This window comes from Taudactylus pleione, unplaced genomic scaffold (genome assembly GCF_031769625.1).
Source record: "Taudactylus pleione unplaced genomic scaffold, aTauple2 ptg000585l, whole genome shotgun sequence".
In the NCBI taxonomy this organism is placed as follows: Eukaryota; Metazoa; Chordata; class Amphibia; order Anura; family Myobatrachidae; genus Taudactylus; species Taudactylus pleione.
The window spans coordinates 2,906,020-2,930,325 of record NW_028284987.1 but is presented as its reverse complement, the minus strand read 5'-3'; the positions used below and the strand labels follow the sequence as shown (position 1 = coordinate 2,930,325).

Here is a 24,306-nt window from a genome sequence, read left to right as displayed (position 1 = left end):
GGTATTTTCAGGGAATATGCTGCAAATAGTTAATGATAAATGTGACACTTTGAGGTTGGAGATAACGTGCAATGAGCAATGCTGTATACAAAGCATACTTGCCAACTGAAATAGTAGCAATCTCCCTGAAGAGTCTAGCAGTCTCCCTGATTGCACCTTACCCCCATTATGAAGCTGTTATATATAAAAAAAAAAGCGAGATATAAACATTCAAATTGGATAATTAGTATCATTTCCCTGCATTGGTTATAAGGCACAACGAGCCTTTATGGCTACATGCTTTTTCTAAAAGTATCAGTGTGTTTTCATCAACAAATAGATCTTATTAACTGCTTTTGGGCTTGTTTACATTTGGATAAAAGTAAATTTTATGGCACCCCTCTCAGATGTAGCAGTACACGCTCACTTTACCGCTGTGCTCATATGTGTTGCTTTCACAATCTCCCTGAAATGCTTTTTCAAAAGTAGGCAAGTATAGTACAAAGAAGGTGTAATTCCGTTTCTCTGTCGATTGGTAAATAAACCTATTTCAGAATCCAGTTACAGTCTCCTTGCCATGTCACTGGAAATCCTCCCTCGGTATTTCTAATAACGAATTTCCAGTTTTGTCAACTCAGTCTTCTCATTCAACAATCTGCTTTCCTTCAGCTTCACAACAACCTAATTCTCCATCTTGTACCCAAAACCAAACACATAAGTCACCCTAAAGTCTCTGTTTTATGTGAATTACCTTTTTTTCTCTTAACTAGATCCTACACTACTCCTACCTATACTACTAATGGTACACCATCGCTTCTGTCCCAAACTGCACCACACTTGCTCCTCCTGTCTCAGCTTTGCACTTTTCCCACTAGGGGCCGTATTCAATTAGACTCGAAAAGCCGAGATCCGCGGAAAAGTATAGCCGATCTCAGCTTTTCACGTGGGGGAAACTTATCTCCGTCAATTCCATCCGCTTTTCGTGTACGTGGATACTCAATGCAATGTAATAGGCGAAAAAGATACGCCTCTGTATAGCAAGTGAAAAGTGCAACATTATTTTAACTTTAGAGACTTTAAAAATATGCTAGCACCCATTTTCATGTACCCCAAATTTGACAGAACTACTTACTTATTTTCACCCAAAAATACTGCTTATTGCCATTCTTCACCTCTTGTGCAAAAACACTAATAAGAAGCTATTGAAACAACTTAAGTATCCCAAATAGTGTTATTAGGGCTACTCGGACACATCTACATTGATCCCCAATGTTAGTGCATCTTTTGGGGGAGTCCAGGCTGATTTCCCCATTTCTGACAGCACTTTCTGCCTGTTCTGACTTCGCGGCTTGCCGTTTTCGTGTGATTCGGAATTGAATAGGGTGAATAGCGGGGGCACGCACGATAAGTTTCCGCGTCCAAAACACACGATGTCGGCGGAAAGTCTGCCATGCGAAACTTTATCGCGGGTGCGAAACTAATTGAATACGGCCCTAGATTGTAAACTCTCTTCCAAGCAAGGACCTTCAGGTCACATATTCACATATGAATTTATATTATCTACCTGGTATGTGCTTGTTTTATATAAGCTCTGTTTTCCCCGATGTCCTGCTCTTCATAGAACTAAGAAGCAGAGCAATAATAATAGTAATAGTAGTAGTAATGATAATAATACAATAATGTTGTTTACCTGTGTAATTAACTAAAATTTAGATGATTAAAGCATTGGCTCATAGTAGTTACCATGTAAATGACATTACTTAGAAGCCGGGGCAAAGCGTGGATGGAGCAGGTGCTTCAGACGGTGATAGCTGGTGCAACAGAAGCCAACTGCATGCTTTTTAATTATTTTATCTATAGTAATAGACCACTGGAAAGGGGAATCTATTACTCTAGGGCTGGGATGACAGCAATTACAACTGGAGACAGTTATACATCACCTCTACTCCTCTTACCATAACTTACTCTCAGATTAACATTTGAGAAAGTTCTCAAAGTGCTGCCCTTTCCCTCTCTAAACAGTCATATTTCAAGAACCTCATCTCCTCCCAGTCCTCAAATCCCCAGCGTCTCTTCACCACCTTCAACTCCCTCATCCGCCCACCCCTTCCTCGCCTTCCCTCCTCGCTCTCTGCCCTTGACTTTGCTACCTACTTTACATCTAAAAATTATTCTATATGTCAGGACATAATTTCCCACAAGTCCCCCAGCTCTCCACCTCCTCCTTTCCTGGATCACCCCTCCCCATCCATTTTACAGACTCTGACATCATTCTCCCCTGTATCTGGGGAGGAAGTCATGTCCCTCATCCTATCCTCACCCCTTCCACCTCCACCCTTAACCCTATCCCTTCACATCTCCTCTTCTACATCTCTCCTTCTTTCTGCTCCCATCTTGCCCACCTCCTTAATCTCTCCCTCTCATCAGGCACTGTCCCTTCTGCATTCAAACAAGCCCTTGTCAACCCCATTCTTAAAAAACCTACCCTTGATCCTAACACTCTCTCCAACTACCATCCCATCTCTCTCCACCCTTTTGCCTCCAAGCTCCTTGAGCAAGTTGTTTACAACCGCCTCACCACATTTCTTTCCTCCCACTCTCTCCTTGACCCTTTTCAGTCTGGCTTCCATTCTCTCCACTCCACTGAAACTGCCCTCACAAAAGTCAGCAATGAACTCTTTGCTGCTAAATCCAAGGGCCACTACTCTCTGCTCATTCGTCTTGACCTCACTGATGCTTTCGACCCTGTGGATCACCCTTTCCTGCTGCAAATCCTTCACTTCCTTGGTGACACTGGCCTCTCCAGGCTATCCTCCTACCTTCCTGACCGATCCTTCTCTGTCTCTTCTCATGACTTCTCTTCCTCCCCTACAGCCTGTTACAGTAGGTGTTCCACAAGGTTCTGTTCTTGGATCTCTCCTATTCTCACTCTATATGTCCTCACTAGGTGAGCTCATCAGCTCTTTTGATCTTCATTATTATCTCTATCCTGACAATACTAAGATCTACCTTTCCTCCCCTGACCTCTCCCCCCTCTCTCCTCACTCGTATCTCCAACTGTCTCTCTGCATTATCTTCCTGGATATCACAGTGATTTCTTAAACCTAATATGTCTAAGACTGAGCTGATCATTTTCCCACTCAGTGCTCTCCCCAGAAATTTTTTCCAGCCGGGTGGCATCAAGAAGTAGCCAGGTGGGGGCCTTCGCAATAAAAAAAATGTTTTAAACCCTGACATTATGATTTAAATTTGAAATAACATTTTATATATTAATTATCCTCTTCTTGTTATGGGCCTAGTCGTCTGATTATGAAAAAGCTGCAAAGTTTGTAGGATCTGTTCCTTTTTATACAGCTCCCAGATACTGTCCCCACTTGCAGGCTCCCAAAGTGCCGGGTGGTAGGCGGTTTCTTGCCGGGTGGTGCACCCACCAAAAAAACAGCCTGGGGAAAACACTGCCACTGTTATGAATCTCTGGGAGAATTCATAGTAAAACGGTATTATCAGGAAATAAAAGCTAAGAGTTGTGAATCGATTGATAAAGCAGCTTTGAGGAGTCAATTGATAAGGAGTCAATTGATAAAGAAGCTTTGAGGACTGGAGGGTACTTGACTAGAATGTGGCCTGATAGCCAAGTGGCAGCCTTGAGGGCTGATATGTACTTGGCTAGTTGCAGCCTTGAGGTCTGATAAGTACTTGGCTGGTTGTAGCTTTTTGGGCTGATATGTACTTGGCTGGTTGCAGCCTTGTGGGCTGATATGCACTTGGCTGGTTGCAGCCTTGTGGGCTGATATGTACTTGGCTGGTTGCACCTTTCCACACAGACGCTGAAGTGCAGCAGAGACTGCTGCGATGTTAATTGCAGATTGTGCACACAGATGCTGACGTGCAGCGGAAACAGCTGGGTGTTATTAGCTGAATGGCCACGAGGACACAGAAGTGCGGCTGAGACCGCATTGATATACAGTTAGTCCACACCAATGCTGAAGTGCAGCAGACACTGCTATGATGTTACTTGCAGGGAGTCCACACAGACGCTGAGGTGCGGCAGACACTGCTATGATGTTACTTGCAGGGAGTCCACACAGATGCTGAGCTGCGGCAGACACTGCTATGATGTTACTTGCAGGGAGTCCACACAGACGCTGTGGTGTGGCAGACACTGCTATGATGTTACCTGCAGGAAGTCCACACAAATGCTGAGGTTTGGCAGAGACAATAGATACATGCTGGACATTAGGTACTGGAACACACAGGAGCATGAACTACTCACTAGAACCGGAAGCTACAGTACGTACTGAACGCTATAGTTGCATCAGAGCAGAGAACCAGCGAGGGTAAAAAAAGAAGACGATCCAATCAGCACAGGGAGGAGGAGATGGAGCAGTCAGGTAGGAAGACCTCGTGGAGTGGCAGCACGGCGTCCTTGTCTCCTAGCAACGGGTCTGAGAGAACCACCCAGAGCACAATTGTCAGACAAGACACAGCGGTGGCTTGTGACACCCACCCTCCAACATAACCACACTTCCCACCATTTCTTTGACTACTTCACCATTTCATGACTATGATCACAGTAGAAGGTATTATATGCATGCACCTGTTTGCCATTATAGGGACAATTATTACAAACTATTAGAAATTGTCTGTCATATATTGACAATATAGACTGTTACATGCTCAAATAAATTCTCTGTCTGGAAAGAGACAATTGTTCCTAAATATCCCAGATTATTTGCTATATTTGTATCTATTACTGTGACAATTTTGTTTCAATTTTCTGTAAAGAACTTTTTCATTCAATACAGGGGAAGGCCATATGTCAGCCTTTGCTGTTTCTCACTATTTCTTTTAATTTTTTAAAAAACAGCAATTTCCTGTAACAGTGCATACTTGAATTAAATTGTTTTGAAATCCCAGAATTGTGACATTTGGAAAAGTGCTTATGACTGAGAGATATCACTTCCTATATATCCCACTTGGTAAATGTGTTTATTAATGAAGGATTACCATTCTAAAAATATTTTCGCCTAATTTATCAGTAATTTAGAGTCAATTGTGGACTCCCTGATACTTGATACTGAATTACGTTTAGGGAATAAACCCACTACTTTATATTTCTCATATATTTTAATGAGTATACTAATAAATTTGATATTTTAATATCATCATTTCATACTGTAAGAGATATATATATATATATACAATAATATATTTTTTTGATTAAAGAGTGCCCCACAAAGAGTCTTCTTTTTCTTGCACCATTGCAAGAATTCTTTTGCACATTATGTACTTTGTAAGGCGCTGCGGAACACTTGTGGCGCCATATAAACTAATAATAATAAAAAGCACCAGTCGTGCTGAAATGCGTTAGAAAAAGAACTTGCATTCCCGCACTCTGCTTTGACTGTTGAGCAAGCTCAATTAAGGACATTGGTATTCACCGAGACTATACATGCTTGATTGGTATCAAAGGAGGATTGCGACTTCATGAACGGCACAGACACCGGACTTCACCGTTATATCAAATCAGGAGATTCAGCCAGAGTCTAAATGTCCTGCAAGTTTGCCACACACACAAATTTCCTCCAGTAACAATTCCTAAATATCATCTAAAATATCATCTATTAATGGCTTTATCATTGGAAATAATATGCATGCTAGGTCAGCAAACAGACCATTACAATTATACATAATGCAGAATATCTAACTAGAAGGGCTCTATTCAGCAAGCAAAAGTTTACTTAAATCATGAGAAAACAAACGTCTACACATGATTTAAGTATCCCAGCTATACAGGCATGAGGTATTGGAGAAGATAATGCAATTATCTTCTCTGTTAATGCCAGACTCCTACAACATTGCACTGTAGAGAGCAAGTTATTGCTCTCTACAGAGCTTAATGTCTTATGCTGTTCAGGTAACAGGAAATCATAATTCTTTAAAGGATTACCTTATATAACACCATCTGAGAATGGCGTTATACTAGAAAAATCTTTATTTCTGGTGAAAACTGCAGACGGATGTGTACCTGGATCCACGGAACTTATCAAAACGATGTAATAAAGTACAGAACGATCCCTCATTCTGTCCTTCATTATCTTGCACGGCACCGCAGTGATATCATCTGGTTGGCCGCGCAGCAACAACCGCTGGAGCGCGCAAACCAGGCATACATACTGCATGATATGCCCGATTTGTTATTCCGATTTGGCCAAATCAGCCATCGCTCTAGTGTGTGTACCCAGCTTTAATCAGATTACCCTAGTCAGATAATAATATTATTATTATATAAAGACATTTCATAGCATGTACTGTAATTAAAAATAAAACATCCCTAACAGACATCATTTAATAGTAACATTTTTTATATGGGAATCTTCTTAACTTGGCCCACATACAATTGACAATGAAAAAATTGTAAAATGTAAAATATCTGCAACTTGATAGTTGTTGAAGTACATGAAGCCTACACTCTCTGTACATGCTTGTTATAGCGAGACTTTACTCACAGCACATGGAGAAGAGCAGATGCCGTTTTTGTTACATTCCCAACTTGCTGGATCTTTTGAACTTTATCTAGAATATAGTTGATACCTTGAGAATTGTCCTGTAGGTCAAATTCTGTTTGAATTATATCCCCATATTGGACAACTGCAAAATCGCACTGAGGAAAGAAAACACATACTACAATTAGTTAGGCAAATAAGTTTAATAACGCAAACTGACCTAAAGAGCTTACATAGCAGAGGACAGGAGTCAGTGCATAGTCAGTACCACAGCTACTCCACTGCTGACCCGACGACCTTGGGAGTAATTTTACACCTTTACCATTATAGTGGCCCAGAGCCGTAACTAGACTTTTTGGTGCCCTGTGCCAGAAAGAGCATTGGCGCCCCCCTCATTTTTCAAAGGGACATAATGCACCCAAAAAAGGGCCATGGCTTCATGGGGAAGGGCCAGGGAAGAGATAGGAGAGGCCAGGAGATGCGGGGATGAAATAAGAGGAAGCTACAAGCAAGAATGATAATAAACAGAAATTTGACAGGCCCAAACAGCGCCCCAACCTGTGGTGCCCTGTGCGATGGCACCGGCCGCACTACCCTAGCTACGGCCCTGTAGTGGCCACACAGAGCTCAACTCTCTGCAGAAGATTTTTCACGGCGGCTCTGTATACAAGTGGAGTCAAACTCTTCAAATTTCTGCTTCTAGTTACATCTGGAGTTGTAACAAAGATTGCAGTTGGTCAGTGGGGTAACCAGGGAATATCAGCAGAGCCACCACCCTCATCCATTACTAGCAGCTGCAGAGTTAGGGATGAACATTGACCATTGATGGCTACAAACCATGAATGGTTGCCCACTGATTGGTGATGCTTTTACCATTTATTGCGAAGATGTAGATGATTTCCCACCATCGATGGTAGCCATGGGTCCAATGGCTATCTTTTCAGGCCTTGCACTGCAGATAGAGTGGTCTGCTGCAGCTGCACTGCAACTCAGAGCTACTAGGCTGTCAGAGAGCAGCACTGCATGTGGCTTACACACTTACAATACAACAACACAGTCAGTCAGTCAGTGTGTGTGCCGGGATGGGGCTGGGCTGGCCCACCTCGCTAACTTGACAGGCTGAGCTCAGTTGTCAGTCACCAGTCCAGCCCCACCCCCAGCTCACTCACATACAGTAGTGAATGAGAAGGCATGGATGGCCTGCTCTCATTCTCTACTGTCACTGGGCAGTGTATGTGCTAAGGAAACTTGTACTCTTCATCAGAGAATGATTGCCCACAGAGGAAACTTGCGCTGCTCATTCTGTCTCTGACGTTCTGCGCATGCTTGAACCTTTACGGCATTGTATAGTTTAAAACCATTGATGGCTCCTGTCTTTTTTTCCATCAATTGCAACCATGTATGTGGGGGGGGGCAGTTCCAGCAGAAGATGGTGCACCCACTGAGTGCAATTAAATGGCTCTGAAGGGCATGGACACTCCCTCTATGACTCAGTTAAACCCCATGGCATGATGTAGCCACGCTCTCTGTGGCACCTTTATCCTTTGATTCCCCTCACTTCAAAACCTGGCTTTGCCACTGCAGCCGGTACTAACCTTTGGAATACTAACTATCCTAATATCCCCAAGGCTTAGTAAAATCTACCTCTATATTACACATAAATGGCTTTATATCATTATACTCTGCAATATGCTTAAATATGCTTAAAGTGTAATGCTAGATATGTAATGACTACTGCAGTCTACATCCAGCTATCAATCAGTGTGGGCAACAGACGCTACTTCATCTAATTCCTTCCAACCAGGTCCCGGTTATCAGTATATTGCAGCACTTATTTGTTTTTAATGCTTTACTAATCTTGTATGTTTTTCATATTTTTTTATATTCATTTCTATGGATAAATTGTTTCTGATATAAATCTGACTCACCTTTTCAAACACGATTTTTTGATCTTATAAGGAATCATTAGGGCTGACCTTTTTTCTATTGCTTTTTGTTTGTAAACCAATATAACAGTGGTTAAGCCAAATTGTGTAACAATGGTAATTATTTTAGCTATTGAGAAAGATAAAAAATGCTTTGACGTTTTCAGGATGCCACAATGCATAATTAAAATATGGAGACTGCTAATAATCAAGGTGTCTGACACTACTGGCTTAATATGCAGGGTGTCATGACCCTGTCTAGTTTTCACCTTTTGCCTGTAGACTTACCCAGTGGCTAATGCAGGATTTCTAGAGGGGGGTTTCCAAATGCCTGATTTTAGAGTGAATGTGGCCAGTCCATGAAGAGGGCATAATTAGCACTTAACCAGCTTTAATATGCTTCATACAAAGTATATTGTGTGTCATAATTGCAGCATATAGAGGACCAGCAATCACTGTAACCCATTAAATGCTGCAGTAGGCCCATCCTGCCTGAGCTGAGCGGTTTTATTTTAGATGTGGGCACCATTCCAGAGTATTAGAGCAAGTCTGGGAGAGCAGCAGAAGAACCTAGCACTTCCCTGGACATACTGTATATGTACATATTGGGCTCTATAGCAGCACATCCTTAACAATGAATGTTTTCCAGATCTCCTAGTTGGTGCACAGGTTATTTATTACTGGCTGATACATGTTAAAAGATCCACAGGTGGTGCTAATTTTTTCATTTGTGATACTGAGAAGAACATGCAGCACTAGTAAAATTCTATTATATTACTATTTCTATTGTGGTCATGGTGTGGGCTGGGGAGGGGGGTTTCCAGGCAGACGGAACCCCCCCCTGCGTTTGCCTATGTTACCCCTGCCAACTGTCTCATGGATCTGTGTGTGTAATCTGCCTGTGAGATCTGCTCTGATCATGCTGGCTGCAGCACATCTCTGTGTGTATTCCTTTCCACAGTGATTATTCACCTGGGCCCTCTGTCTGTGAACACTGCTAGCCTTGATTGGAATTGCAGGTGTAGTTCTGATTCTCAGTACTGCAGAGATGATTGCTCCCTCTGCATATTGTGCCTCCACCACTCAGAGTGCTACTACCGGACCACCTGTCCGTATCCACCAATTCCTGCGAGACCCAGGGTATAAACACCCTCCTCTGATAGCATTCTGGGCCTGAACATCTTGTTACTTCCTATGGTGTATAGTTTGTATTACTTCAGAGTACAAGGGTATCCCAGGCTCCCTCTCCTACTGGTTCCTAGATCAGTTCATCCAGCAACCCTGTTTACAGCAATACCTGGCAATCCAGAAATCCTGCTTACAGCAATACCTGGCAATCCAGAAATCCTGCTTACAGCAATACCTGGCAATCCAGAAATCCTGCTACAGCAATACCTGGCAAATCCAGAAGTTCTGCTTACAGCAATACCTGGAGCATACGGAAATCCTGCTAGTTCCCAGGCCAGTGCAACTCGTGTGTTTCAGTATCAGCTATAAGTGAGTTCCTGCTCCCCTGTCCTTAGCCTTGTGCTCCGCTGCTTGCCCTACTCCTGGTTGGTCCCTGGCTCCCTGCAAACCTGTACTGTGTTACCCTGCCTTTCTTCCTGCTGTGGATCTACTCCTGCTCCTTCTACCCACTCCTCCCCGAACCTTAAATTCCCAAACCTTCCTGAACCTGTTTCCCAAATACCCAACCCAGCCTGCACCTGAGTTCCAGCCTTTGTCACAGAATTTCCGGATTACCCTGCAAACCCCAAGTTCTTCAGTTCAGTCCACGTCACTCCAGTCCGGAGTCAAAGCCCAAGTTCTTCAGTTCAATCCACGTCACTCCAGTCCGGAGTCAAAGCCCAAGTTCTTCAGTTCAATCCACGTCACTCCAGTCCGGAGTCAAGCCCAAGTTCTTCAGTTACCCATTCCTCTCTACTCCAGTCCAGACTCAGAGTCAAGTTCCAAGTTCACCAGTTCAACTCAGCAAGTCTTCCTGCCGGTTCCAGTCCGGTTCCTCCAAGTTCCTGTCATTTATCATCACAGGCAGTTCTCACTGCCACATAAGTCTTTGCATTAGAACTATTTACCTCATCTGTGATTCCTGTCATGCCGGTCTCCGCTGAATCCAGTTTATCACCTGACACAGGGGCACTATTGACGTAATCATGTGTGGAGGAACTATGGAGATAGAGGTGACCCCTCACTTACTGTAAATATCCGTCTAGCTGAAGGATAGTTAAGTGAGGACACATGTGGAAAAAACATGTCACCCTCTCCGGGCTCTGGGGCCTGATTCAGAGCTGAACGCTCTGACCAGAGCGCTCGCCCTGAATCAGGGCCCTCCTACCTTTTTTTGGAGCGTCCTCATGAACGCTCGCATAGCTGTGGGTTACCACCCACAGCTATAGCGAGCGTCCATGATGATGGTCGCGATGGTCTTGACCATCGCGACCATCGGGCTTGCGACGGAGACCCTGCGGTAGGGTCTCGCTGCCGCAAGCCCTGGAGTGATTTTGGCTCTATCAGAGCCAAAATCACTCCCACTGACATCACTAGTGATGTCAGTGGGGCCGGCTTGAGACGGTAGGCGTTCCCACCAAAGGGGGCATGCTGTCAATCAACATCGACAGCACGCCCCCTTTGGTGCAAGACCCGGAGCGATGGTGAGCCCGTCGCTCGCCGGGTCTCGCGCATGCGCACGACTTAGCTCCCTCCGTCGTGCGCATGCGAAGTGGGGAACATCGACCCGCTTGCGAGCGTCCTGCCGCTCGCGAGCGGGTCTGAATGACCCCCTCTGTTTGATTTTAATCCATCTTTGAACACCAAACAGGACTTATTCATGGTCATAAGATGCTGACACTGGGATTCTGACCAGGGTAATTATCACGTTTCTATGTATCATTTTTATAACATAAGGTACATTCATGTGATATTAAAATGCTGATAATATTATACTGTAGATGTTATAGAGGCAATAATATGTGTTATTTGGATTGCCTGCCTTCTTTCTCATAACAAAAATAATAATGTTTCCATCACAGGGGAGTGAAATGTGACAAACCTCTGAACACTTTTCCCATACTTTTGTTATCAGGTTAGATATAAAATCCTTCGCTTTCAGGAAATCTTCTACTTCTATACTCCCTGAGCCATCTAGAACTATGGCAATCTCCGTCCCTGTCAAAAAATGAACATATATTTTTTTTAACTGCAGAACAACAAGTTTTATAGGAGAATGTACAATAATTGTACCCCATTTACACTCAAAGAAAACCACAAGTAATTACACCTACAAATGGGTCTACATACTTCTAGCCTCCTGGCGCGTTAAACAGCCCTTCTAGTCACACCATGCTGTGACTTGGTAGCGCCAAGCATCTTTTCATGCATCTTTTTACCTTCAAATGCATCTTATTCGATGCAACGATGCAAATAGATAGCACAAGCAGATTCTGCTGATTAAAATGATATGCAGCATGTCTATATTCTGTGAGCGACTGAGGACGTATCTGCATGCGAAATGCTACGTTACAGTGTCAGCGACTGTAACACTGTAACGTAGTGTTCTTGTCTTAACTGCTGACGTCAAACTGAATGCTTAGCTCTGCGGCGTCTAACATCAGACGCCATGAGCGGGTGTGATTGGCTCACCGGGGATGCTTTTGATTGGCTTCCGGTCCGCGAGCCATGACTGAGTCACTGTCAGGTCCAAATTTCAACTTGCATATGCCCTTGTCAAGTTCCACTTTGACTATTACAACATATTTCTGTCTACTCTTCCTCTATCCCGCCTCTACCCTCTCCTCCCTTCCTATACATAATGCTGCTGACCATCTCATCTTCCTATCTTGTCGTCCTGACTCAACCTCTCCTGTTTTTCAACTCCTTCACTGGCTCCCCTTCCCCCTACCAAATCTATTTTAAGCTTCTCACTCTAGGGGGATATGTCTCAAACCTTGTGGGGGATATGTCTCAAACCTTGGAGAGCGATAACGTGGAGAAAGATAACGTACCAACCAATCAGCTTCTAACTGCCATTTTACAGACCGTGTTTGATAAATGACAGTTAGAAGCTGATTAGTTGGTACTTTAACTCTCTCCCCTTTATCTCTCTCCAAAATTTGATAAAACAATGAATATCTCTTCCCCTTCCTACATCTCAGATCCAGGGCCACCAAGAGCCGCGCCGGGCCCGGGTGGCAGGGGGAGTGGCCTAATCGCGGGAGGCATGGCCACACTCCCTTAGGAAGAAAAACACAGAACAAAAACATTTTTGCAGCGCCTCTTCGCGCTAGGAGAGGGGGGCGCTTTTTAGCCCCTCAGCCCGGCGCACAGCCAATGGGGGCGTGATCAGCTTGATTCTTCCCCCCATAGGCATAGGAGACTGCTCCAGCTGCTTCTTAGCAGCTGCGAGCAGTCTCCCACTGCAGCCCAGCACACAGCAGCGTGTGCTGGGCTACTGTGTTGTAAAAGGGAGGGGGGGGCGGTGCCAGACCAGCAAGCCCAGGCACGGGTAATTTGTACCTGCTCCCCCATCCTCTCGGCGCCCCTTCTCACATCAGTTCACACTCCCTCTCGCCCTATTCCCTCTTCCTCTGACTTTCACCTCATCTTACTCCTACATCCAATACTTTTTCCAGGCTGCTCCAATCCTCTGGAATTTCCTCTCCCACCCTATATGACTTTCTACCAGCCTACAGGGGCGACTAGTGGGAGGGACGTATGTATAAGTAAAGTGGGTGGGTCATTGAGCATGATGATGTGATCGCATCATCGTGGCCCCGCCCCTACTACTCAATGAGCCGATTACAGGCATTGTGAAGTTGGGGGGTGGGGCCATGATGACGCAATATAGAGCAAATTGAGTCATTGGCTGTCATTACCAATCACTTCACTTTGCAAGAGGGCGGCTGCAGGCTGGTGGAGGCCAACTCCGGGAGATTTGTCTACTTTTCCTGGTGTCCGGGGGCAACACATGATTTTCGTGAGCCTCCCGGACGTTCCTGGAGAGGAGGCAAGTATGCTCTTTATTACAGTACCCTTTTGGCATTTTGACGTACAGTGCCTACTCCATCACCAGCTCAGGATGCTGCGACATGCGTGCTGGCTGCAGCTAAGTCCATATCTCCCTGCGGGCGTCTCTGTTGAAAACCACCAGCAACCTGTTATTGGTTGTGCCAATCCTAGCTCATAGTGTGTATCCATTACACCAATCGTGACATGTAGCAACCAGCATAATAATTTTTATGAATTAGGCAACATCATTTTTAAGTAGCACTAACCTTTATTGCAATCAATGATCATGAAACTATTGTGACTTTGCAGCATTTCCTTTTGCAAAATACATAGGTTAGAAAAGAATGACTTACCACCGTCTTCAACATCATTGTCATTTGTAATGTTGTTGTTGTTATTACTATTTGTGTTTTGACCATCACATTTCTTTGTTCCCATTATGTCCTTCCTGAAATCTTCCCCTAAGATGAAAGAGAATTGGCAAATACATTTTCAAATGTACATGTAGTGAATGTAGTCCTTTACTTTAATGTGAATATACTGTAGTGGTAAAAATTAGAAATGCTCAAAAATATTGAAGTAACACTTTACGGTATGCGTTCGGCATCCCGGCGGTTGGGATGGCGATGCTTACATTACCGGTGCCAGAATGCTGACACCAGTCAGAATACCGGCGCCGGCATCCTGACTGCCGGGATGCCAAAGGTAAGTAACGGGGTTGGGGGATTAGAGTTGGGCACCAAAGAGGGAGGGTTACGGTTAGGGTAGGGAGAGTGGGAGGGTTAGCATACCGACCACCAAGTGTTGGTATGTTTACCCTGTCGGGATCCCGGCGTCGGGATTCTGACCTCCAGGATCCCGACTGTTGGTATTACATACCGATTCCACACTTTACACCTATCCCATTATGATTTTTATTTATGTAGTATTAAAAAAAAAAAAACAAACAGCAAAACTACCTGCTCTTTTGTTTTTTATAGTGGTATAAATTATAGTACTGTACATTAGTGAGCAAGCTACTGGAATGTAGTGTCTGTTCAGCTGACACCATATATCATAATGAAATTGGGAAACTAGCATACGAGTGCAATCTCAGGCTTAACTAGCAACCACAGGACCTGACATCAAAATATTGAGGGGGCCAAACATTCTAGTAACCCCAAACAACTACTTATCCCTCTGAAGGACCCCATATGTCTTTTGAGTTTTCAGTTCCATTGGGATAAATATTATGTATGATGTCATTCTTTCTGCTCTGGCTCTGCATCATCTCCATACAAACCTTCCCCCCTTCCCTCTGCCAGAAATTATAGCAACCACATGGGCTGCTACAGTAGGTGGGTACACCTATCTCTGCCATCCAACATAGACAAGAACAATTGTTCATATGTGGTAATTCGATACCACTGCTGGTCATATGATGGCGATGTACAATATTTCAATACTGTGGCTTTTAAATAATTTCGGAGCATCATTTATTGAATAAATACATCATGCTTAATTGTAGGCAAATTACAATAACATTTTCTCCAAGTATGCGTGATGAATGAATGAATGTAACAGAACATTGTATATTATTTACTCATTTATTTATTTTTCAAAAAGGCAACTGTAACACTGTCTGCATGAAAGTAAAATGCTTACTTCAAGATCAAACATACAGTAGTAGTGTAAGTTTGTATACCCCATACCTTCTGTCTTGATTTAGACAGGATGGTATGGATTTAAGGAGTCTTAGGGGTCTATTTACTAAGGAGTGTTAGGAGACAGAGTGAAAAGTGATAAGGTGCCAGCCAATCAGCTCCCAACTGTCATCTCACAGGCTGTGTTTGAAAAATGACAGTTGGGAGCTGGTTGGCTGGCACCTTATCACGTTCTTATCACTTTTCACTCTGTCTCCTAACACTGCTTAGTAAATATACCCCTTAATGACTACCCAATGATTACCCTCACTTGCAGTGGCACACAGAGGGGGAGGTTCTGAAAACCCAAATTCTCTCTGATGGACCATATATTTTGAATTTGTGAATATTGACTGGTTCAGATGAGTGATAATTTGCCAATGTTATCATGATTATAAACTTGCCAACAGTATGAATGAAGATGCCGACATTCTGAATGTCGACATTCAGAACCATTCAACATTCTGAATTTCGACATTGTGAATGTGGACAACATACATGCATCGCACATATACGGAACCCTACTTGCACATCCTGTATTTGCCCCTGACTAATTGTAACCTGGACCCTGACACTTTTTCTTCCTCCCTTGACTTTTTCCACTCTTTCATGGAATGGCATTGGAGAAAATTCTACTCATTCTCTGACTTCCTATATTTCAAATTTATTTTCTGCTTTTCCAGCTCTGCTTTTTCTCACTCTGAACAATTTTCTCCTCCCAATCTTCCAACTCCTGCCACCTCTTTTCCACTTCCAATTTGTCTCTTCCATTCTAAAGAAAATTCCTCTCTCTCCTACACTTTACCTGCTAACTCTTGGAAAGACCTGTTTCCTAATGCCTGTCCACTTACTCATTGACTGACTTCAATCTGGCTTTTGCTTCCTTCAGTCCATGATACTGTATCTGCTCTCACCAAGGTTACTAATGACCTTCTCATAGCTAAATCTAAAGGTGCCCACACACATACCAACTTGCTCCCAATCAGCCGATATACACAATTTCCCCTGAACTCTCCCCAAACAGTTGTGGTCACGATTTGGAGTTAAAAATGTCCAATCTGACTTAAGATCTATAGTGCAGCCAGTGCTTTGTATCCCAGATTGGCTAATCTGCCCTACAGCACAGCAGATCTGAAGATGCAAGGTACGACGAGCGGGGACGAGCATCGGCATCGTGATCAAGAGAAGAAACTCACGATTAGGTAATTTTTTACATTATCTGTCGTCACGATTCGTTGAAATCGGCCAAATTGGATTAAAAGTCGGTATGCGTGTGGGCACCTTAAAGGTCACTTTTCCATTCTCATTCTTCTGGACCTGTAAGTTGCTTTTGACACAATTAACCACCATCTCCTCCGTCAAACCTTCCGCTCCAAGTCTACTTCCCCTTCTTCCATTTCCCATTGGTGTCACCAAGGCTCTGTGCTTGATCCACTTTTCTTCTTCCACTACACCTCCTCCCTTGGTGATCTCATCGCTCTTTTGGTCAGCAATACCAGCTTTATTCTGATGATACACAAATATCCTTTTTACTCTCATCACCTTTCCTCCTCCACCCTGTCTGACATCTATAACTGTCTCTCTTTCATCTATTGGATATCCCAGCTCTTTCTTAAATACAACATGTCTAAGATTGAGCTTATTTCTATCCCCTTCTCTTTTCTTTCTCACCTCTCTCAAATGCTTACACTAAACTCTCTTGTCTCTCAAGTCCGCTGCCTCGGTGTCATCTGCGACTCTTCCCTCTATTTCACTCCCCTCATTCATGCTATCTCCAGTCCTGCCGATTTCACCTCTGCAACATACTGTCTAAGGGGTTCAACCCTTCCTCACCCTGAAGGCTACCAAATCTCTTACTCATGTCATTGTCATCTCCAGTCTGGACTATCAGAATTTCCTACTCTGTTGTGTTCCTTTCTCCCACCTTTCCCCCCTTAAAGCTATGTTCAATGCTGCTGCTCATCTTACTTTCTTTCTTGTCATTCTGATTTGACCTCTCCTCCCCTTTAAATCCTTTCCCCACAGGGGAATTTAAACTCTTAATTCTTATTTTAAAAGCACTCAATTGCTCCTTCTAATTCTATATTTCTGACCTTATCTCAGTCCACACATCCTCTTGTATTCTCCGCTCTTCCTCTGATTGTCTCCCTGCTGATTACCTCATCCAAGTCCAACATCCAAAGCTGCTTCCTCTTCTCTAGAACTCGCTCCCCCATACTATCAGATTGTTTATTAGCCTGTATTGTTATACAACTGTGCCCTGAAAATACACCTGTTCCTTTAAGCTACCACTTATCCTCAATCTCTTAAATAATGTCTTCTGTCCTCCCTCTTCGTCTCTTCCTAGTTCCCTTATCAGTTATAGCCCTGCTCCTGTAAAATGTAACCAACATTGTATACTGTAAATAGATATACATAGACAGCTTTTTACCCAGGCTGCCTGTGATATGCTGGATGCGCAGGCCCAGGAGGGAGGTGAAGAGGGTGTGATGCCATGAATCATGTGATTGTAACTCCAGCCTTTACTGTACAATACAGATTGTGTAGTGGGAGTGAGGCTATAATGGTGCGATTCACCAAAAACCCTGGAGGCTGGTCTGCTCTCTTTAGAGTCCAGGAGATCTCCAAGAAAATCTCCTGGACACTCTGGGAGTGTAGGCAAGTATGACTTAAACATGTTTCGATGTTTAAATGCATTTCGAAAGGAACCCTCTTCGCAACCCCGGGACACCTTCCCATAGGGATGGTGCGGGAACAAACGCCATCTGAAAATGGCAAATGGTCCCGCAGTCAAGCTCCGAAAATATTGTATTTTTGGAGCTTAATGAGCTTTTGTGAGTGGCCAGGTGATGGTCGCAATGGTTGTGACCATCGCGACCATCGGGCTTGCGACGAGACCCTTGTGGTAGGGTCTTGTCTGCCGCAAGCCCCAGTGAGTTTCCGGCTCTAATAGAGCCGGAAGCTCATTACTGATATCACTAGATATGTCAGTCGGGCCGCACTCAAATGGCAGACGTTACTTCGGGAACGTCTCCGTTTGGCCAGCCACCCCCCTCCCCGCCTACAAAACGGGCAAACTGTCTATCAACATCGACAGCCGCCCCGTTTGTAGCGAGCCCCGGAGCGAGTGAATTTCTCACTCGCTCCGGGGCTTGCGCGTGCACAGTGCCCCACCATCGACCTGCTTGCAAGAACATAGCGCTTGCGAGCGGGTCTGAATCAGGCCCACAGTCCGCTGTTGACCACTTAACTAACGATTTTTCCAGCAAACCCGAACTGAAATTGCCGGCTCCACAGGAGAGTCCGGGGAGTCAGAGGAGATCTGTTCTGCACATGTGTAGAACAAATTCCTCTTCAAAAACAATGGGGAGGTGCGGTCGCACCTTCTCAGCTGAAGCACAGCTGGATGCGTTCACATCCCATACGACCACGTAAGTATTTAAGCAGCTTTGATTGCCAGACCACCTGTGAGAGGATGATAAAGGGTGTGTCAGTGTCTCTAGTCATTTTCTCTTACTGTCTGGGGGAAACAGCATAGAGGCCTCCTGAGAAACACCGTAACAGCTTAATGTAAGTGCTGTGCTAAAGTGCTGTCTGTTTAGTGAGTTGGACACTAGGGCCAACTCACTAGGGCCAACTCACAGAGTAGCATGTGGTCAGGGTGCCGGGAGCACGAGCATGCTACCGTGCCCCCCCCCCCCCAAAAAGTGTGCACTATATAATATAACCGCTACATATATACACATACATACAGTCAGGTGCATAAATATTGGGACATTGACAGAATTTTCATATTTTGGCCTCTATTCACCACCACAATGGCTATGAAATGAAACAAACAAGATGTGCTTTAACTGCAGACTTTCAGATTTAATTTGAGGGTAATTACATACAAATCAGGTGAACGGTGTAAGAATTACAACGGTTTCTATATGTGCCTCGTTATTTCATAATTAATTAAGCAGGTAAAAGGTCTGGAGTTGATTCTAGGTGTGACATTTGCATTTGGAATCAGTTGCTGTTGACTCTCAATATGAGATCCAAAGAGCTGTCACTATCCGTGAAGCAAGCCATCATTAGGCTGAAAAATCAAAACAAACCCATCAGAGAGATAGCAAAAACATTAGGTGTGGCCACATCAACTGTTTGGAACATTCTTAAAAAGAAAGAACGCACCGGAGAGCTCAGCAACACCAAAAGACCCGGAAGACCACGGAAAACAACTGTGGTGGATGACAGAAGAATTATTTCCCTTGTGAAGAAAAACCCCTTCACAACAGTTGGCCAAATCAAGAACACTCTCCAGGAGGTAGGTGTATATGTGTCAAAGTCAACAATCAAGAGAAGACTTCACAAGAGTGAATATAGAGGGTTCACCACAAGATGTAAACCATTGGTGAGCCACAAAAACAGGAAGACCAGATTAGAGTTTGCCAAACAACATCTAAAAAAGTCATTACAGTTCTGGAACAACATCCTATGGACAGATGAGACAAAGATCAACTTGTACCAGAGTGATGGGAAGAGAAGAGTATGGAGAAGGAAAGGAACTGCTCATGATCCAAAACATACCACCTCATTAGTGAAGCATGATGGTGGTAGTGTCATGGCGTGGGCATGTATGGCTGCCAATTGAACTGGTTCCCTTGTATTTATTGATGATGTGACTGCTGACAAAAGCAGCAGAATGAATTCTGAAGTATTTCGGGCAATATTATATGCTCATATTCAGTCAAATGCTTCAGAACTCATTGGACGGCGCTTCACAGTGCAGATGGACAATGACCCGAAGCATCCTGCAAAAGCAACCAAAGAGTTTTTTAAGGCTAAAAAGTGGAATGTTATGCAATGGCCAAGTCAATCCCCTGACCTGAATCCGATTGAGCATGCATTTCACTTGATGAAGACAAAACTGAAGGGAAAATACCCCAAGAACAAGCAGGAACTGAAGACAATTGCAGTAGAGGCCTGGCAGAGCATCACCAGGGATGAAACCCAGCGTCTGGTGATGTCTATGCGTTCCAGACTTCAGGCTGTAATTGCCTGCAAAGGATTTGCAACAAAGTATTAAAAGTGAAAGTTAGATTTAGGATTGTTCAGTTTGTCCCATTACTTTTGGCCCCTTAAAAAGTGGGAGGCACATATAGAAACTGTTGTAATTCCTACACCGTTCACCTGATTTGGATGTAATTACCCTCAAATTAAATCTGAAAGTCTGCAGTTAAAGCACATCTTGTTTGTTTCATTTCAAAGCCATTGTGGTGGTGAATAGAGGCCAAAATATGAAAATTCTGTCAATGTCCCAATATTTATGCACCTGACTGTACATGGCAGGGTCACACATACATACATACATACATACATACATATACATACAGTGTCACGCATACATACAAACATATACAGGAATGGTCACACATCCATACATACATACACACAGAAAAACATACATATGCAGGCAGGGTCACACATTTATACATACACAGACACACACATACAGGCAGGGTCGCATACATACATACACATAGACATACATACACATGCAGGCAGGGTCACACATTCATACATACATACAGACATACATACACATGCAGGGTCACACATTCATACATACATAGACACACACATACAGGCAGGGTCACATACATACAAATGCAGGCAGGGTCACACATTCATACATACATAGACACACACATACAGGCAGGGCCACATACATACATACAATACATACATACACATACAGACAGGAAGGGTCATACATACAGGCAGGAAGGGACACACATACAGTACATACATACATACATACATACATACAGGCAGGAAGGGACGCACACAGTACATACATACACACACACACACACACACACACACACACACACACACACACACACACACACACACACACACACACACACACACACACACACGGACACACATTCAGTACATACAGGCAGGAAGGGTCACACATACACACATACAGTACATACAGGCAGGGAGGGTCACACATACTGGCAGGAAGGGTCACACATACATACACACATACAGTACATACAGTCAGGAAGGGTCACACATACAGTACATACAGGCAGGGAGGGTGGTGGACATAACTGGGGTATAACCTCTCTTACCTTAATGTGGACCCTGCAACTTCTTCCTCTACATGCTGCTGTAGTCCCGCCCCCTGCTAGGGTCAGATGAACATGTGCTGAGCTCCACCAATCAGGGCTCAGCACAAGCTCCTCTAGTGACCAGGAGTCTCTCACTAGAGCAGGAAGGCAGGACAGGAGCTGCTGTTGCTGCTGCGGACCCGGCACAGGCTGTCAGCTACTTGACAGCTGCTCCAGAGTCCGACTTCAGGGAGCCCTCTGGTTAGTAAGGTGCCTGGAGCTCACGCACCAGTGGAACTACCCTCCCTACGCCCTGCACTAGGGGGTTTATTTATGAAGTGTCGGGTTGTAAAACTTGACACTTCACTTCATGTTTATGCCCAATAATTAAAAGGGAAGTGCTTTTACTAGCAAGACACGGCTATTAAATGCACTGCCTTTTTAAATATCAGACATAACCACAAACAGAAGTCTTCGTAAAGCCCTAGGTCTTTCCCCTTGTTAAAGAGGGAGACATATTATGTTCAGTTAGAGCCAGACAAGCTAGGATTTTTTTTTTTTTTTATATCAAATTAAACTATCTGCGGGTACTTATTCCAAGGCCCTAGACTGATGTACTGCTAATTGGCTGCTGCATGTAAAGTGCTACTGTCTAACCCAGGAGACAGCGTAATCTGTATGAATGACCGCCGGACCTATGTCAAATCCCGATGTCGGAAGAGCGGCACCATTGAAAATCACGATCGGTAAGTACACTAACTAATCTAACCCTCTCCCCCGTAACCCTCCTTAGGGGTACCTAACCCTAACCTCCCCCCTAGTGCCTAACCCTAACCCCCCTAAGTGCCTAAACCTAACCCCCCGTCTCAGCAACCTAACCCTAACCCTCCCGGGGGGATGGCTAACCCTAACCTCCCCCCCGGGGGTGCCTAGCCCTAACCCCCCCCCTTCCCCTAGCCTAACCCTAACCTTCCTGGGGTGGGGCCTAACCCTAAGTCCCCCCCGGGAGCCCCTAAACTAACCATCCCCCCCCGCGGCTGTCCACGCCCACCGCCTGGCTTATCTTCGTTCGGTATGCCGGGCGCCATTTCGACCGTCGGCTTCCTGACTGCATCCCGAGACAGCACCCATGAACCTGACCTGTGACACTATATACTTCAGAACCGTGTGTATACTTCTCACCAGATGTTGCCCATTGCTGTTCATAATGCTTTTAGCTCGTTCTTGTGGTTGGGAGTGGCTCAAAGCCTCATTTCGAAGCTGCATTGGTCATGCAGTTTTGTGGCTCCTAAATGACCATTCAATGTTACCTATTGACTATTCACATTTTGCATTTTGGCACTGCCTCAGCACCACTTACCTTTATGATGTAAGATTCCATCTATGGCACAAGTGTTATTTTTGTTCTTTTCCAACAAATAGTCATACACTGTATAAAAAGACAAGTTTCAATACATACAAGTGTTCAGGAAACAATTTATTACAAATGTAAAGTAAGTATCACTATTTTTACTCATGTGTAAATATAATTGCTGTATATTTTCCAGAAATGTACCATACTCAATTTGAAATAATTCATTGTGAGATTTAATACAGTTTAGTGAAAAGCTACCTAAATCTATACTATTGATTAATAAAAATCTATATGTACCAGTATTTGCAAGACCAGGATAGACCACATTCTTTTTTGAGCCATTTTCGTTAGTGATCAGTGAACAAACGCCATTTAATTCTTCTGTAGTGCTTTTCTTCTTACGGTCCTTGAACTGCTGACAAGTCTGTATAGGATACATAAGTGAATAGAAAAACTTACTAGGTCATTTATAGAAGACTGTGTAAAGGAAACGGCAAAGTTGCCCATTGCAAACAATGAAACACTTTTATTTTAGTAGAGCAGTTTAGAAAATGAAAGCAAACATCTGATTGGTTGCCATGAGCCCTATTTATGAGGTTGGTTTTGCAGCATCATGTTCGTGGTCTATATTGCACTGTTCATTGCTGCTACACTTTACATATTGTCATTAAATGATGTTATTTTAGCTTATTATTATTTTAGGGCAGCAAGGTTGGTGTAAGGGTTAGAATTACTGCCTCACAGCTCTGAGGTCATGAGTTAAATTCCTAAATGAAGCACTATGGGCCTCATTCAGAGGTGGACGGAGGATGCAAGCGGTCGCTCAGAAACTGGGCGGCCACTTGCATCCTGACTGCCCGCCTCTGTTGCAGTCGTTAGGCTGTGGGTTAACACCCACAGCTCTAACGACCGCTCGGGTGATGGTCGCGATGGTCAGAGACCATCAGGGCTTACGACGAGACCCTAGGGTAGGGTCTCACTTGTCGTAAGCCCCGGAGAGCTTCTGGCCCTGTCAGAGCCGGAAGCTCTCCACTGACATCACTAGTGATGTCAGTGGGGCCTCCCCCAAACGGCAGGCGTTCCCATAGGAACGCCTCAGTTTGGGCTGCCACCCCCCCTGCCCGCCTTCCAAACGGGGCGGTCTGTCAATCAACATCGACAGCTCGCCCCCTTTGGAAAGAGACCCGCTACGACCAGCGCTGTCGGTCGTAGCGGGTCTCACGCATGCGCACGAGGGAGCCGGCTCCCTCGTGCGCATGCGCACTTGACAAACTTTGAGTCGGCCGTGCGGTCGTAGACCGTACGGCCGCCTCTGAATAAAGGCCTATGTGTGTACAGTACGTTCTCCCTGTGTTTACAAATTTTTTTCTCCAGGTATTCTGGCTTCCTCCCACACTCCCAAAGCATACTGGTAGATTAATTGGCTTCAAACAAAACATCTCTTAAATTTAAGCTTACTGCATGTGCGAAACAAAGATATTACCGAGGGTGCATGCTCCAGATCACTGACAGATAGAGGGCTTGATTCAGAGATGGACAGATTTGCCGAGCCGCACACAAGCTTCTGTGTAATTCTGTCCATCTCAGATGCAAATGCAGAAGGAGGTGTCAGACACCTCCTTGCTGCATTTGCGATCTCAGCACTACGACCGATGTCGCGATGGGTGCTCCTTTGATCAGGCTTTTGGAACTGAAGCTTCCTGCAGCTTGACCGGGTGCTAGTCACTTAAGAGGCCAGGAATCTGCGTC

At 44.4% G+C, this 24,306-nt stretch overlaps 1 protein-coding gene across 1 annotated transcript in view; it reads right to left on the bottom strand.

Annotated features, from left to right (window-relative positions):
• Window positions 1-24,306, bottom strand: part of ITGAE (integrin subunit alpha E) — a 183,438-nt gene that overhangs the window by 69,903 nt on the left and 89,229 nt on the right. The window contains exons 5-9 of the mRNA XM_088453654.1: window positions 22,855-22,981; window positions 22,564-22,632; window positions 13,768-13,875; window positions 11,460-11,575; window positions 6,489-6,643 (exon numbers count right to left, since the gene is read on the bottom strand). Coding sequence (XP_088309780.1) covers window positions 6,489-6,643; window positions 11,460-11,575; window positions 13,768-13,875; window positions 22,564-22,632; window positions 22,855-22,981 — 575 coding nt within the window. The remainder of the gene's footprint in view (window positions 1-6,488; window positions 6,644-11,459; window positions 11,576-13,767; window positions 13,876-22,563; window positions 22,633-22,854; window positions 22,982-24,306) is intronic.